We start from the raw sequence: 17,156 nt of genomic DNA on the forward strand, positions 1-17,156 counted from the left end.
GTCGTCTTGAAATATTCTATATTTTCCTCGTCTTAAAAAATCTCCCTACAGAAAGAATAAAGAAGAATAAAATCCCATACGTTAAATTTCGCGTGATTGATGGAATACATAACGATAACGAGAACTAACTAGCGACAACAAGCAACCATTAGCAAGGACAACTGGCGACTATAACCGTCGTCTCTATGATGTATGGCGACTAAGGAGAACAGCCAGCAACTACGGATTACATGTAACAACCAACTGCCCCACTTCTAAAAGGCAACTAACTTGCAAACCCTTTGATGGTTTCTGTAGCGTGATATACCCCTTGAACGTGGTTAAAGAATGTGGTCGCCGCTGGACGGCGGTTTGCCAGCAGAGCGATCTCGCCAATTCAAAGCTTGACATTACAAACTACCGAGAATCATTAGGCTCGTTATCGAGCATCTAGCTTTCAGAAGGTGCTTTATCATATGATATGACTTCACGATATTTTTGTAGCAAGAAGAATGGCCAACCTCTAACAAAACAAATTTTTACTAAGTGCTGCATGTGAGCTGCAGGCCGGCCTACTAGGGAAATTTGACGAATGAATAATCTAAAATATATACGAATATATTCGTTATATCATAAAATGCCCGCATTATGTTCTCTAACACCATAGAGGAAACTAAATTTATATATTAAAAAATTGGAATACCTGTTATAAGAGAGTTAATTAAATTCTAACCTATCGATGACTCCATAAAAACCTTTATTTCCTAAAAATGTATATCTTCCAAATTCTCCTTAGAAAGTATCATAGAGAAAATATGAAACCTGAAAAGTACATCACGCTGATGCCTCGATCAACCCTCGTGCTTCGCAGTCCATGTGTCCGAGCGATGAATTCCCTCCAAACAAGGAAAAACCAAAGGGAGGTCTTCTTCGAAGGACGTGAGAGGGTAAGGGAAGCAACGGGAACGATGATCACGCGATATACTGGCGGCGTACGTATAGAACGGCTGTTGCGAGAGAGTTCGCAAGAAACAAGAAGAAAAAAGGAATCGTAGGCCGACGCGACTATACGCTGTCAACGGACAGTGACTGAGCCTAACTGAAACGAACTCTGTCGCAGTATGAGCACAGGCTACGTTCGCGGGTCGATCGAACACGTTCTGCGCCTTTCCTCGGCACCAGCGTCAGAACCACCCTCGACGAGCGCAACGCACTGGTGCACCTGCAATATTAACCACTGGTCTTTCCTTTTTCGCGCGATATTATATCAGCACCTATGATACCATTTCAAAGACCGCAATCAAAACATTAAATACCGCATTAAAGCCATACAATAATTCGCAATATTCATTCGTAAACGTTATTGTATATGTGCTTAATTAATCGTTATTATGTTTCGAATGATTTACTACCTCATATTCCATAAGCAGATATATGGTTCATTTTCACCTCAAGTACGATATAATTTGTAACAAATATTTATAATTCACAATGTAAAATATTTATAATTCATTGGAAATATTTTTCTATCACGGTATAGTGGTCAAATTTCACATAAATCACAAACATATGGTAGTCAGAAGCTATACTCACGACATGACAAATCATGATGATGTCATGAAAAATGGCGTCCGTCCATATATATTCAAACGCAACGAACAAGTTCGAACTTTTCGAGAATAAACGATTTGTTCGATAACATCTGTCGCGAGCTTCTCTTCATTTAACGATAACAATTGACAACTAAAGCTCGAGAGGCTCGTAAGGATGAACAGTGACGAGTATCTAGAAGCTATGTACTCACCTGGGCAAGGAGACTCCAACACCAAGGACGTTGGAAATTTCGAGAAGCGAAGATGGAAACTGAAGTAGCACGTCAGGTCAACTCTGGCAAAAACTGCTAAAGAAAGAAAAATCCAACTAATTTGTTTCCAACAATAAAATGAAATTAATTTGTTTCACAAATTATTAACTGGATATTATTCAAAAATTATTCAAAATTCGCTTGATTGATTCACGGCCCGGGACACTTGGGTCATACCATTTTGGTAATGGACGAAAATGGCAGAAGGAAGAACGACCGTTTTTTTCATATTTCTCTTTCCCCGGGAAACGAAAGAATGCCCGAGCACCTTGTTTCATTTCTTCTCGATATCAATTTCAATCTTTTTAAACAAAATATAATCTGAACGATGAAAAGTTCATTCAAATAATGCTCCGCGCCAGACACTCAGGAAAATTAAGAAGAAACACGGAAAATTCGCGAATAAAACGGATTTCTTTGTCCCAGTGAGATAATAAACCTCGTTCACGTATTGGTTTTTAAAATCAATATATCCACCAATGTGCACTCGTTTAACAAGGGTGATGGAACGTGCCAAAAATCTCTCAAGAGGGTCTTGGGAACGGAAGAGTCGAAAATGTCACAATTATGAATGAAAAATTCGAATAGTTGCTGATTTTACAGTCGAAACCGATAAAGAACTCCAGATATTCCCCCAATTAATTTACAATAAATTCGCGAAAATGATCGATTGCTGACGTCATTGTATTCTAGAAAGATTGTAAAACGATAAGAATTTATTGAAAAAACTTATATTCGATGATAACACTTCTAATAAGAGTACTAAGAGGAGCGATTCTGTACTCACCTTCCTGCCTCGAAGTACCGAACGCAATTAACCGTCCGCCCAGGATGGAACCGTTCGGAACTTTTGTAAGTTACTGCACGGCCGCTGCTTATGGTGGAAATGTAATAGATATAAGTACAGAGCGCGTGAGCGAACTAAAAACGCGATAGAGAAGTAGAGAGAGGATGTTCCGTCCTTGTCTAATGACGCGCACTTGTACAGGAAATATGTAACAGCGGTATACGAGCAGCGTCAGTGTCCACTAGTGTGCATGCCTGATTAAACAAGAACAGGAAGTATCTATACATGGTGTTCTCTTTCTATTTCCATGTTGCATCCATCTTACTATACAGTACACACACTCAGCTATTCTATCATTATATTTGTGCGTTGCTTATGTGTGAACCAAACATTTCCATGACAACAAATCGTTTGTCTCTTGTTTGATGCTCGGTTTTCAACGGAGTTAAAAGAATTTTTTAAGAGAAACGTAATGGACGGGTTGTTTTTAAAGTAATAAACGGAAATTCTCGTATCCATTGAGAAACGATAGGCGATTTGAAAGTATCACTATGAACGGTGATTTATCGATGCAAGGTAGTATGAATAAGATATTTTATAATCTGCGAAAAAAGGTAAGGAATATTCTAGATTTTAGATTTTAGAATTTCCACGTCACAGACGAGTGTGTTTTGTTATTTGATTTGTAATATTGCTGCAGTTCTCTTAATAGCTGTTCGTTTCATGCGATACTCGCACATAGTATCTATGACTTTTGCTTCTAACAATTTTTATAATTAGGCTGTATCAAATATTTTTAACGTTCGTGTTTCATGAAAAATCATGTGTAACTCGTTGAATTCGCAAATGTAACAAAAAATTACATGAAAAACCTTATATTATTGTAATGAAAAAATAATTATATTAGGAGGAGAGTCGTATTTCGGAAAGTCATCGGAACATATTATACCTTGTATGTGATTATTTGGAACACAATGGGTGAGTATATTATAATTAAAATATATTCCTAGTTCCAATTCTTTTGAATAGTGTCAGTGACCAATCGAAATAGAAATCAGTGGACATCATGGAGAGAGAAGGCGAAACCAAATTTGAAAATTCGACATCGGTAATTCAGTAGTTAAGAATAACTCAATCGATAATGTAGATTAACTAGTTATAAACAAATATATGAAGTATAAATTCAAATTATTCTTATCCATCTAAAAATTGGAAATTAAAAAGCAGAAGACAAGAAATTATCTTCGAGGATTTATATAGTAAATACATTCTTTTGCCTGTCTTACCTAGAGATAAAACAGTTGTTTGATGGTTATCTTATAGTGTTCAGTCATTGCGAAAAATATTTTTAATTAGTTAAAAACTATAATTAATTAAAAGCTACATTTTTTTAGGTATATAGACGTTAGCGATGTATTATTCCGGGAAGCTCGTCTATCTCCCGAACATCGGGTTTGCGACAACATCGATTTGGAAATTATCGTTGCAGAGTATGAAAATTATTACAAGATGAAATTTCAAAAATATCCCATATTGTGTAAGAAAATAACTGGAAGGGAAATGACGAGGGAAGTGACAAATGCAAGCAAAACGTAAGAATTTAAATTATTTAACGATATTAAACGGTATTCAACGTATTCAACGTATCGTATTCAACGTATCGTATTACAATATGATCCAGTGTTTGTAGAAGTATTGAGACAAAAGCCAAATCTGTTAGTAAACAAGCGAGAAGTGAGCCTGTGAAAGAGACGAATCTACAGCAGAAGATAACTGATGACAATACGAATCATATTAATCTCGCAATGACAGTGACGTCAATATTCCCCAATGAGAGTGATGGACGTTCATCAGAAGAGCTATTTAACGTCCCAATGGAACAATCCATGCAATCGAAGATATTGAAATGCATTGAAAAGTTTTATTCAGATAATCCGGAATTACGAAAGATTGCTGAGGACATCTCATGCGTAAGTTATTTTCGATTAATATACGTATCGTAAAGCTTTTAAACGATAAAATTCCCGTCGATAAACCGTCCAACGTATATCGACGATGACGTGATTTCAGTAACGCTTCAAATATCAAATTACGTAACACTTACTTAATATAGAGAAGACGCCATTTTATCTTTGTATCGTCACAGGAGATCATAGTAAACAAATTAAATGTACATTGGGATGACGTTATAGGCCTAGAGGAATGTAAAACCGCTGTTAAGGAGGCCGTTGTGTATCCCCTTAAGTATCATATCTTTTTTGATGGCCCGTTTTCCCCCTGGAAAGGTATTTTGCTGTACGGCCCACCTGGTACAGGTAAGATACTCGTATTCTTTTCATTTCTGTACATGTTTACAAGAAATATACAAAACAGGGAAAACGAAGTTAGCGAAGGCAGTCGCGACAGAATGCCATTGCACCTTTTTTAACATAACTGCCAGCTCATTGGTCAGCAAATGGAGAGGCGATTCCGAGAAGTATATACGTGTAAGTTGCTTTGTCTATGTAAGTTTCTTTGTTCCTTTGTCTATGAAGGAGAGATTCTAGGTATAAAAAGATTTGATTTTATTTTTCGTCATTTATATATAAATAGAATAGTTGTTTGGAAAACGAAATGATATCATATTCGTGATGAGGCAATGAATTTAAGGAATTTCGAATATAATATTTAATGAATAATACATTTGTTAAACTGAACAGGTTTTATTTGAACTTGCCTATAGTCATTCGCCTACAATTATTTTTATCGACGAGATTGACTGGATCGCCACAAATAAAGGAGACTGTATATTGTCTGAACCTGCAAAGAGATTCAGATCAGAACTTCTTTCTAGATTGGATGGATTAGTGTCTAATGAGAATTCTAATGTAGTTCTTCTGGCTACAACTAATTCCCCTTGGTACGTATATCACGTTATTTCAATGTTTTCTAAGTAGAAAATATCGTAATATTTCTCCAAATTCCAAATATGTTATTGTGTTGTTTGAAGTATTCCTTCATTATTATTAGTATAATAGAACGATAATATTTATTGTAAATATGTTATTAGGGGCATTGATGCAGCTTTACTCAGGCGTCTCGAAAAGCAAATATACGTATCATTACCCAATGAAGTTGCTCGACTTGGTATATTCAAATTATACCTTAGCAACCACTTATTAGAAAATACAGATATTGTAAACCACATAGTAAAATGTACTGAAAGATATTCTTGTGCAGATATAAAATTGCTTTGTAAGCAAGCGTGGCTACCAGAAATAAGCCCGATATGGAGGAGACTTGAAAAGAAAGAAACACCTGTTACCACTTTGAAATATGAATTAAAAAGTTATGAAATATTAGCAAAATTGTTACAAAAAATGTCACCTACAGTTATGCAAATAGATAAATATGATACGTGGAACAAATAAATACGCAATCGTAAGGACAGATATTGAAAAATATAAATAAATGGATTATCGTTCGAGAAATCATTCGCATGTGTGTGCATGTGTGTGCGCGCATGTGTGTGCGCGCATGTGTGTCATGTGTGTCATGTGTGTGCGTGTGTGTGCGCGCACGCGCTATAGGCTAAGTTTAAAATGTTCGGTTGTATTATATCCTTGTATTATATATGTCGGAGATGAAAGGAAAACCGGAGCCTTCCCTTTGCAATTTTGAGGAAGCCTTCTAATGCTTTAGCCTAGATTTTATCATAACTGTAATTAAGCAATTGTCATTTGTAATTGTTTGATATTTGTGAAAGCGAAAGTGGGTTCGAGGTGACAACTGGTCGCCGAACGTAGTCACGGTCACGGGATAAACGTTTTGCCTGACGAAGGTGTGGATCGGTTGTATTGTTCTCCCTAGAAATCACATAGAATTGTACTTTAGAGATGTCGATATAATGGGACACACGTTGTATTAGGAATCAATCTCCAGACAGAAACTGCCTAGTAACGGCGTTTGAATCTTTCTCGATGTTTCCAAAGAGTATACAACAAACTTTTGACAGAAATTGCCTAGCAATAACGATTGGAACCTTCTCGATGTTTCCAGCGAGCATATAACAAACAAATGCAGTAGTATAGCGAAAAAGATTTTCATCAGATATTCATTCGTGTGATCGCCTTGGAAAGTGATACATCGAGCAATTTACCGGTGCCTCAGCAATTGTATTTTGTGTTTAAAATTATTCTACACATAGTAAAGAGTTATCCGGTTGACCGTGGATTCGTTTGAACCCCGGAACATTGTTAATAGCGTTAATTAAATTCATTATTCGTGAAACCTATTGTTACGCCGCCTAAAACATCTGCACGCCAGCCCGCGCGACCGGACAACAACCGGCCTGCGTAACGTCACTTCGACCCTCAATAAACCTAAGGACCCACCATAACTTTCACTTCCCTGTATTGTTTCGCCATGTGTCTTCAATCCGTTTGTCTTGAAGAATTTCTAAAGCTTAAAAATATTCTCGAAACACAGTCGGTTTAGAGAGGTCCTTGGGTTTATTAGTCGCACTTAAAACACGGAGAAAGCGGGTATGCACCCATTAGGAAAATCCGAATAGCCCTGTAATAAAACAAGCTAGGTTTTTCTCACGCACACAGTCATCTATTCACCACGATGGTAGGAGACTCCCTACTCATCCCTTCGAGCAGTAGTGCAGGTCATGACCAATCGACACCGCGGTTCGTTACCCTCACTTTTCCTAACGAAAGTGGGACCAACGAATCCGCGTTCTTTAGGCACAGGGGCACACCCACACCGAACTTTTCTTCCGTATTAAAAAAAAGAGCGACAGACAGTCTAAAAACTAACGCCTAACGCGGCAGTCTACACATAGCGCGAGAGTCGCATACTTCACGCAAATCTTTTGTCGGTTCTCGGTGTTGTCGAACATACATCTTCTCTCCTAAAAATATCATAGTGCTAAGTCCATTAATACATTAATTTCCATTATAAGAGCCCTGCTCTAGCGTACATATCTACCGCATCTTCGTGCGACAAGTTGTTAATTATTTATTTCTCTACGTCAGTGTAATCTAAGTGTTGGAAATATATAATTTATAATTCTGTGAATCACAGTGTTATACAAACTCAATCACCCCTTATTATCTCAACGGAAATCAGGGGATCGATCAATTCGTGGTGTCGATTGTTATAATCGTAACGAGGATTTACGACCCCCGTTGACGTCTCTCCTCGCGATTACGTCTCCCCGCAATTGGTCGAAATTTACAAGGTCCTTCGAGCCGGATTTCGTGCCGCCAAAAAGTGCACTGACCAGTGACTATACAGTGTCGCGTGAAATCCAAGTTCCAACCACTTAGCCAACTGATCAAGGGAACCGCCATCGGAGAGAAGCACCTCCGTCGCTCAGCATCTACACGAGCCCACGCCGCATCGTAACGATTATCAACCGAATCCCAGATCAACGTCCATTCGATCAAGGTAAGATCGTTCATATTATTAAAATCAAATATGGCCCAAGCTGAACCAATCAGCACGTTACGGCGGAGACGAGGCGCCCTAGCCCGTCGACTTGCAACCATAAGGCGCGAACTCGATGAATACGAAGCGCCTGGGAAGGCAAACAGAATCTTCCTAACATCTTGCCGCAGCTCGTTCGATGAGCTTTGGAGGAGGATACTCGAAGTTCAAGAAGAGTTAGATGTGTTAGATGAGGGGGAAGATGCGCGTGTAGATTCGTTATCGCAAGAGTATCGGGAGCTTGACATGCGGTTCCTAGGTCTCTTTGAGCAAATATCAGCAACAACCCCGTCGACTACAAAAATAGGTGAGACATGCCGGAAACCAGAGCCGACCACCGTTCCAGAGGTCCGCGTGCCCCAATTCGACGGTGCCCTCGAGAACTGGACCTATTTCTACGACACGTTCTCATCCATAGTGGACCGTAACGAAGGTTTGACGAATGTCCAAAAGTTCCAGCATCTACGCTCATCTATAACTGGACGGGCCGCACAGAGTATCCAGTCATTAGAACTCACAGAGGCCAACTATTCCATCGCGCTTGACACACTGAAGGACAAGTTCAATTGCCCCCTCCAAATCTGCATGCGCCATTGGAATTTGATGCGCAACTATCCGGAAATCAAAAAGGAAACTCCAGAAGCCCTAGAGGATTTGTTGGAAACCATCAGCGTAAATCTAAAGGCGCTCGAACACCTAAAAGAGCCCGTCACATCAAACATAGCGATGATCGAATTGATCGCGTCGAAGTTGCCCTCGTCCAGCCTGCGTAAATGGCAACGCACACTGCCCCGCCAAAAGGTGCCATCCTATCAGCATCTGATAGACTTTCTCAAAACACGGGCGAACGGGACTCAATTCCTCTCTAAAGAGAAGGAATCAAAAGGGTCAACCCACAAACACCACAGTCAGCGAACAACCATACCGCATGGGCGAACCCTTGCTACAACCAGCAGAACGGTGGTGTGTCCGACCTGCAACGGACCTCACGAGATCAGACACTGCAAAATCTTCAAGGCCAAATCAGCGACCAAACGTTTTCAGATCGTGAAGAAGGCATCGTTGTGTATAAATTGCCTAGGCACAGGACATTCGCCGACACAGTGTACATCGGGTTCGTGTCGTATCTGCGGTCACCGACACCATACTTATCTACACCGCGAACAAACCCAGGTAGACTCACGGTCGTCGGACAGTCGCTCATCGAGCGGTCGGTCGTCGGGCAGTCGCGCATCGAGCGGTCGGTCGTCGGGCAGTCGTTCATCACACAAGCGAGCCTCCACCGAACAATCACCATCGGGATCATCGAAGTCGCGGTCGTCCCACAAGTCGAGGCGAACATCCGACACTTCACGGAAGCATACATCTTCGGCTCCAAGAGGCACGAAAGAGCATGCCTCGTACGAGTCACGCTCAGCCCGGATCCAGAACACCACCCCAACCTCCTCGTCCAAGTACCAACCGGGGCAAAACTGACTATCCGAGACTACGACAGCAAGGGGGATCGGACTAACAAACACATCTGCCCACACCCCTCTGCATCATGATCTGTTGGCCACAGCACAGATCAAGGTTTTGAACAAACAGGCACAACCAATCCGAGTCCGAGCCTTACTCGACACTGGGTCGAGCATGAACTTCATGACCGACAAGCTCGCGAATTCCCTCGGTATAAAGCAAAGGAGATGTGCGATCCAGATCGGAGCCCTCGACAATTTGAGCACCACGGCAAAACGATTCACCACGGCCACAATCACGTCGACGGACGGCAAGTATAAGAAAACATTGAGATTTCTTGTTATCCCGGCCATATCGACCTTCATACCAAGCGAGCCCATCGACCCCTCGAGTCTGGGATTACCCAGAAATATTCAACTAGCCGATCCACAATTCCATTGCCCAGACCCGATCGATGTCTTACTTAGTACCGGATCAACATTTGCGTCGCTGTGCATCGGGCAGGTCAATCTGGCGCAACCAGGCGAACCTGAACTACGTCTACAAAAAACACGATTCGGCTGGGTAATCGGGGGGAGTCCCACGTCCCAAACCGCGATAAATACGTTCCACGCAACCACAACGGCTCTGCAAGAGGACCTCGCACGGTTTTGGGAGATCGGCGAGGGACCGGCCACTACTCATCTTTCGGAATCTGAACGATTATGTGAAGAACATTTCCGAAACCATGTCCGACGAACCAAGGAAGGCAGATACATCGTTGCATTACCATTCAACGAAAAGCTTTCCTCACTAGGGTCATCGAAGGCCACTGCAATGAGCAGGCTCGCCTCTCTTCATCGCCGATTCCAACGCGACAAACAATATGAAACCGCGTAATGTGCTGTGATTCAAGAATATTTAGACTTGGGTCACATGACGAAGATCAACACGGATCACGCCACCGACCACGGATATTATTTACCACATCACGGCGTGATCAAGGAATCGAGCGACACCACCAAGCTACGGGTTGTGTTCGACGGCTCAGCTTCAAGTACCACGGGAATGTCTCTAAACGACGCCCTTCATACGGGTCCGAAATTACAAGAAGACCCGAGAAACATCCTATTGAGATTCCGGTCATTTCAATATGTCCTTACCGGCGACATCGAGAAAATGTACCGTCAATTCATCCTACGTCCAGAAGATCGTCCTTATCAAAAGATTCTGTGGCGTGCCGACAACGGAGAGATCGAAACTTACCGACTCAACACCGTAACGTTCGGTCTATCCGCAGCCCCGTATCTGGCCATCCGATGTCTCAAACAGTTGGCAGAAGACGAGGGACCTCGATTTCCGAGAGCAGCGCAGATCCTACGGCGAGACTTCTATGTCGACGATGCGTTGACCGGAGCCGATACGAAGGACGAAGCCCTATCAGTCAGGAATGATCTCACGAAATTACTTAAGCTAGCCGGTCTAAATATCCGCAAATGGGCATCAAACGATCGGGATCTGCTGCGAGGGCTACCTGAGGAAGACACCAACCAGAAATTACATCTCGGTGAGTCATCCACGTTAAAAACACTCGGCGTCTTTTGGGATTCAGCCGACGATACCATACTATATTCGGTCAAGACGAACAGTGACACTTCCCGAATCACAAAGCGATCAATCAGCTCAGTCATCGCACAAATCTATGATCCACTAGGATTGCTCGCGCCGGTAATCGTTCGAGCAAAAATGATTTTGCAACAAGTCTGGACATTGAAGGTTTATTAATTACAAGAAAGTTTGTAAAAGACTGAAGTTTTACGTAAAAAGTACAAATATTCTTTCAACAAAATTAGTCAAATCACATCATTATTTATACATATTGTATATAAATAAAATATGCGGATATATTACTTTACCCTAGAATTAAAATTCAATAATATTGAAGAATCTTATTTATTCAGATTTTGTACATTATCGCTTCTAACCTCGGATAATAGAACAACAAATTAAATATTTTTAAACAAAAAAACTTTGTTCCTTTGTTTGATTTCCCTTGCTCGCGTTTCTTAACTACTTAGATATAAAATACTTACGTTTTCGAAAATTCATACTTCACAAGCTACTAAACGCTTTATCTGTTCAGAATAATTTATTGTTTTCTTAACTAGGTACATACCAAATACATCTATTAAGTTGGTACTTCTCATAATTACCAGTACATAAAGCTAAAACACTTTTGTACTATGCTTGTTATACATGGATCTAACAAATAATTTAACTTGTGCATTGTCGTTTGTATATTTTGTTACGTGTAAAATATTCTATTTCTACACTACTTACAAGTTCGATAAAGTGTACATTACACATCGTGAAATTTACATATTTTCACTTGGTTACCCTGCCCAATTCGAATATAATTCAGAACGTATGTGCTATATTTATATATTCTGCATTTGTTTTGTATATTATGTACATTGATCTGATCTTTGTAAACGCGAGTTTTACGATATTAATGAGAAATTTGCCAATTTAATGGAAGTTGTTAATTTTTTCTGGCACGTTTCACGTTAGCAGACATGTTTCTTAAGTTACAGTCGAAAAGTGTTTTTATGTAAAAGAATAGGAATGATCAAGTTATTTTAAGATGACAAGATATTTCACGTCTTCTATTTAAATATAGCGTTAAATTTTAATTCCGTCAATTCGTATATACTCATACATCGAATTTCCTTTTCTCATGTCATTTCTTTTCTTTCATTTCACATTTAATTACAAAGATAAAGTGTAAGTACGTTCCTCATAAAATTAATATCAACTGTCGCAAAATATACAAAAGTAAACTAAGAAGAGAGGTACATATTATTACACAAACTGTCGTTCATATTGCATATGTACATATTGTTTATTCGACCAATCGCGGGGAGACGTAGTCGTTAGAAGAGACGTCAACGGGGGTCGTAAATCCCCGTTACGATTATAACAATCGACACCACGAATTGATCGATCCCCTGATTTCCGTTGAGATAATAGGGGTGATTGAGGTTGTATAACACTGTGATTCACAGAATTATAAATTATATATTTCCAACACTTAGGTTACACTGATGAGCATAGATAGATAGATAATCACTTATTGCACGAAGATAAGATATATATGTACGTTAGAGCAGGGCTCTTATAATTAGATTTAGTGTATTAGTGGACGTAGCACTATAAGATATTTAGGAGAGGAAATGTATGCTCGACAATACCGAGACCGACTTTCGCGTTATGCTTAGACTGCCCCGATGGGCATTAGCGGTATACTTAGTAGTTGACTTTTCCAACGATGTAGAAGAAGTGAAGTTGAGTGACGATGCTGTGTCGGAGGAAAGCTAATGATGGGTGTGTCTAGCGCACGGGACCATCGGATTTGTTGGTGCCGATGTTAGTTAAGAGAGTGAGGGAAATAGGCTTAATGTTAATTGGTTAAACGAAGGGTCTTATCCGCCCTCGAGGGAAAGTGGTTAGTGGGAGGAAAGTTGCAGCGTACGTGAGAAAAACTAACTTTCCCTTGTCCCTCCGTGGTAGACATAGTCTTTAGAAATTCTTCGGAAACAGATGTTTGTTTGGTTTGAAGGACCTTAGCAGGCAAGTGACTCGGGTTTATGACGGGTGCTTAAGGCTATTGAGGGTACGCCGTACGGAAGAGCGGACATCTGATGTCCGTCTGGCCCGCGGTGTGTGACCTGGGCCAGGCAGAGAGTCGCCCGGCGTAACACATATGCAGTATAAAAACAATACTTTTTAGTTTTTAATCTCTTGTTTAAATATTCCTAATATCTAAATTTGTATCGGTCATTGATTCGATATAACTGCGTTTATTGGAAGTAATTAAGCTATAGCCTGCGCACAAGAGAAGAAGGAACAAACACGTATAGTATACACGCTTAAATAACAAAATTAAGTCAGTTTACGTTCAATGTGAACTTGATCAAAGTTCCAGTCTCGAATTATAGAGTTTCTTACTATCAGTTTACAAAATTCGATATTACGATTATGTACCGTATTTGAAAAACATAAAATGCTTTGTTCAATTTTAAATAAAACTAATATTTACCAAAGCGAATACGAAAAAAATGTTATCATCAAACTCAATTTTCAATTATCAAACTTAATCCAGCACAAATACAAATGTTATTCGTGCTTTTTTACTTTTACTACTTTTCAACTCTCTATAGTTCGAGATTTGAGTTCCGCTAACTTTCTTTCTACTGCGCATGCGCAACAGGAAAACTGGAATTACACGTAATAGTAAAAAATTCGAAAATCTTATCCTTTCGTGGCAGCGAAAGTAACCTAGGACTAGAGGTTCCATAACATTAATAATAATAAGGCAATAATATTAATATTAATGTAGTATCGTGGACGAAAGGCCTAAGAAATATCGGGCGAACTATGAACAATGTCGCGAGAGCCGAGGCGTCGTCGGGCCCATCAATGTGTCATCGGTCTTTTCAAGTGCATAGTTTCGTGGAAAAGACCTACGTGACCCTGGCCACGAGCGCCTGCAGAACACGTGTGCGGTGTGCCTAGGAAAAAGACAACAGAATGCGGCAACGACCAGAGAGTTAGTCGAAAAGCAGAGTGCGAGTCGAGGAGCCGAGTGCGAGCTGAGCGGAGACAGAGGTTGCGAGTGGCGTTGCCGAGAGAGTGTGGATTGCGCTGTTTTCTGTACGTTTGGCGTGAATAGTTCAGGTTGAACAACAATCGTCTTTTTCAGTCTGATTAACATCTCTATTGTCCACTCTTTGTAAACACATTATATCACGATATTACATATTTTTGGGGGCTCAGCCGGGATTGGACAAGACAGAAAACGAAACGGTTTAACAGAGCTATTCGAGCTAGTTGTGAATTTACCGGTGCGCGGTGCAGTAAAAGACGATATCGTCGACGGTTTAAGTTTGTGTAGTGTGAAAAATGGCAAACGTCGGGGACGAGCGATTGTCGGGTGAAGAGGGTTCGACGATGGAGGAGCTGAGGAGTAAGCTCGCGCGAATGAACCTCCCTATATCGGGTGCGAGGTCAGTGCTGATTGCAAGGCTGAATCGGGCGTGTAGGGCTGGACAATCGTGTCCTAAGGGATCGACGGGCGGTGAAGAGCTAACCGGTCAACGAGATCTAGGAAACGTACAGAGAGCTGAGCGTGATTGTAACGAAGATGAAGATGTTGAGAAAATGAATACGAAGGAGTTGAAGGAGCGCCTCGCTAGTTTGGGTTTAAAAACGACGGGAAGAAAAGTAGAATTACGCGCACGGCTACAAGCGGCCATGGATGGTAACGACATATCGTCGGAAGAAGAAAGCGACGACGAAAGTGAGGATGAAGATGACAAGAAAAACGCAAGAGGATACAAGAGAGATACGCGAAGGGTGTATCAGGACCGTGACGAATGTTGTCGAAGGGCATGCGTTGGTTCGACACTGAGTTTTAGAGACGTCGAAGATGCATTAGAGTCGTTTAGTGGCGACAAAGGTGAAAATGTCGAACGATGGTTCGAGTCGTTCGAGGAAGTCGCTGATACGTGCATGTGGTCGGATGGGCAGAAGGCAGTCTACGCCAGGAAGCTGCTGAAGGGATCAGCGAAAATATTCGCGAGCTTCGAGTGTCATGCCAGGACTTGGCATGAGTTGAAGAGGGGGCTAGTGAAAGAATTTTCGAGGAAAGTCAACAGTAGGCAAGTACATCAGAAACTTGAAGAAACAAAAAAGGAGAGTGATGAAGCATGTTTGGCCTACATGTACCGCATGCTCGAAATAGCCAGCCATGTGGACATGGAGGAGGAAGCAAAGGTGGAATACATAGTGGACGGAATAATAGACGACGAGAACAATAAGGCTATATTGTACGGCGCTACGTCAATCAAAGAGTTGAGGAAGAGGTTAGTGATGTACGAAGAACAGAAGAGTCGCAGAGCAAAGTCGATTGTGAAGCCGGCTAAAGCCCAGAAGAACGGGAAGCCCAGTCAATCTGTAGATGCAATGAAGAAAAGAAGATGCTTCATTTGCGATAGTGAGGATCATCTAAGTGTTAAGTGTCCGGAGAGGGGAGAAGGTGTTAGGTGTTTCGAGTGCAGCGGATTTGGACATATTGCAGCGAGGTGTACGGCACGACCGAAAGAGACTTGCGTAGTGTCAAGATCCGAAAAAGGGAAGTATGTGAAAGAAGTGGCGATAGATGACTGTAGGTTTGTGGCATTAGTGGATACGGGTAGTGATCTCACGTTCATCCGATCAGACGAGTATGCGAGGTTAGGGTCACCACCGCTAGGTAAATGCAAGTTTAAGTTCGACGGTTTTGGTTCCGCTGGCAATGAGACCTGGGGTGAATTCACTAAGGTAATGACGGTTGATGGGTGTAAACTGCCAATCACTTTGCACGTTGTTTCAAACAAAATATTGACGAAGCACGGCCTGTTGTTAGGCACTGATTTTCTGGATCAGGTAGAGTTACGGGTTAAACGGGGCGAAGTGACTTTCTTGCGGCTTGACGAACAGACTAACAAAGACGTGTCGGATGTGTTTAGAATTAACGTAGTAGAACAGACTGACGAAACAGACCTAACACACGTACAGGAACCGCATTATCGTGAAGCCATTCGGGATATTATTAAAGGGTATAGGCCGGAGAAGAAGAGAGACGTCGGGATAACCGCGAAAATAGTTCTGAAAAGCGACAAACCGGTAGCGCGAAGACCGCGAAGACTGGCGCCGAGGGGGAACGGGCAGCATGTCGACCAGGTTCAGAAATACCTGAATTCCACCGTAAACAGAAGCACAGGGAAGACTCCTTTCCAGCTACTGGTCGGGGTCGAAATGCAAGTCAGGGAAGAGGCGAAGATTAGAAAGCTGATCGACGAAGAGGGGGCCGCGAGGTTTGAAGAACAACGTCGCGAGCTACGTGAGGACGCGAAGAAGAAGATCGCCGCAACTCAAGAGGAGAATCGTCGAAGTTACAAGAAAAGAAGAAAGCGTGCGAAGCAGTACCGAAGGAAGGACCCGCACACACCTCGATTTTATGAAACCTTGGGTCCTAAACGCCGAAAGTGACGCATCTGATGACAGCGAGATAGAAGGCAACATCTGAGGGCAGATGTTATTGCAGGATGGCCGAGTGTAGTATCGTGGACGAAAGGCCTAAGAAATATCGGGCGAACTATGAACAATGTCGCGAGAGCCGAGGCGTCGTCGGGCCCATCAATGTGTCATCGGTCTTTTCAAGTGCATAGTTTCGTGGAAAAGACCTACGTGACCCTGGCCACGAGCGCCTGCAGAACACGTGTGCGGTGTGCCTAGGAAAAAGACAACAGAATGCGGCAACGACCAGAGAGTTAGTCGAAAAGCAGAGTGCGAGTCGAGGAGCCGAGTGCGAGCTGAGCGGAGACAGAGGTTGCGAGTGGCGTTGCCGAGAGAGTGTGGATTGCGCTGTTTTCTGTACGTTTGGCGTGAATAGTTCAGGTTGAATAACAATCGTCTTTTTCTGTCTGATTAACATCTCTATTGTCCACTCTTTGTAAACACATTATATCACGATATTACATTAATAATAATGTAATCGAGTACTACTAACAA

The 17,156-nt window shown here is 41.6% G+C and overlaps 2 protein-coding genes and 1 long non-coding RNA gene across 13 annotated transcripts; 2 read left to right on the forward strand and 1 right to left on the reverse strand.

Annotated features, from left to right (window-relative positions):
* Nucleotides 1–308: 308 nt before the first annotated feature.
* On the reverse strand, nt 309–2,671 carry LOC126877200 (uncharacterized). The gene is made up of 2 exons (XR_007694818.1): nt 2,631–2,671; nt 309–1,879 (listed from the first exon to the last, which is right to left on the reverse strand). It is a non-coding gene; the product is annotated as an uncharacterized LOC126877200 (long non-coding RNA).
* Nucleotides 2,672–3,560: 889 nt separating this feature from the next.
* LOC126877191 (katanin p60 ATPase-containing subunit A-like 2) lies at nt 3,561–6,059 on the forward strand. Of its 11 annotated transcripts, XM_050640024.1 has the most exons (8): nt 3,568–3,608; nt 3,682–3,889; nt 4,025–4,222; nt 4,312–4,600; nt 4,744–4,945; nt 5,004–5,134; nt 5,330–5,529; nt 5,680–6,059. In XM_050640024.1, exons 3-8 carry the CDS (start codon nt 4,140–4,142, stop codon nt 6,038–6,040), a joined length of 1,266 nt encoding a protein of 421 aa, XP_050495981.1. In that variant the 5' UTR covers nt 3,568–3,608; nt 3,682–3,889; nt 4,025–4,139; the 3' UTR covers nt 6,041–6,059. The 11 variants fall into 11 exon arrangements, with proteins under 11 accessions (XP_050495980.1, XP_050495979.1, XP_050495982.1 ...); XM_050640023.1 differs by having other exon boundaries at nt 3,561–3,738; XM_050640022.1 differs by having other exon boundaries at nt 3,561–3,738; nt 4,033–4,222.
* A 2,037-nt stretch (nt 6,060–8,096) lies between these two features.
* LOC126877190 (uncharacterized) lies at nt 8,097–11,327 on the forward strand. The gene is made up of 3 exons (XM_050640014.1): nt 8,097–9,219; nt 9,667–10,383; nt 10,459–11,327. Exons 1-3 carry the CDS (start codon nt 8,097–8,099, stop codon nt 11,325–11,327), a joined length of 2,709 nt encoding a protein of 902 aa, XP_050495971.1.
* The last annotated feature ends 5,829 nt before the right edge of the window (nt 11,328–17,156 follow it).

The sequence above is a fragment of the Bombus huntii genome, unplaced genomic scaffold (genome assembly GCF_024542735.1).
Source record: "Bombus huntii isolate Logan2020A unplaced genomic scaffold, iyBomHunt1.1 ctg00000131.1, whole genome shotgun sequence".
Taxonomy (NCBI): Eukaryota; Metazoa; Arthropoda; class Insecta; order Hymenoptera; family Apidae; genus Bombus; species Bombus huntii.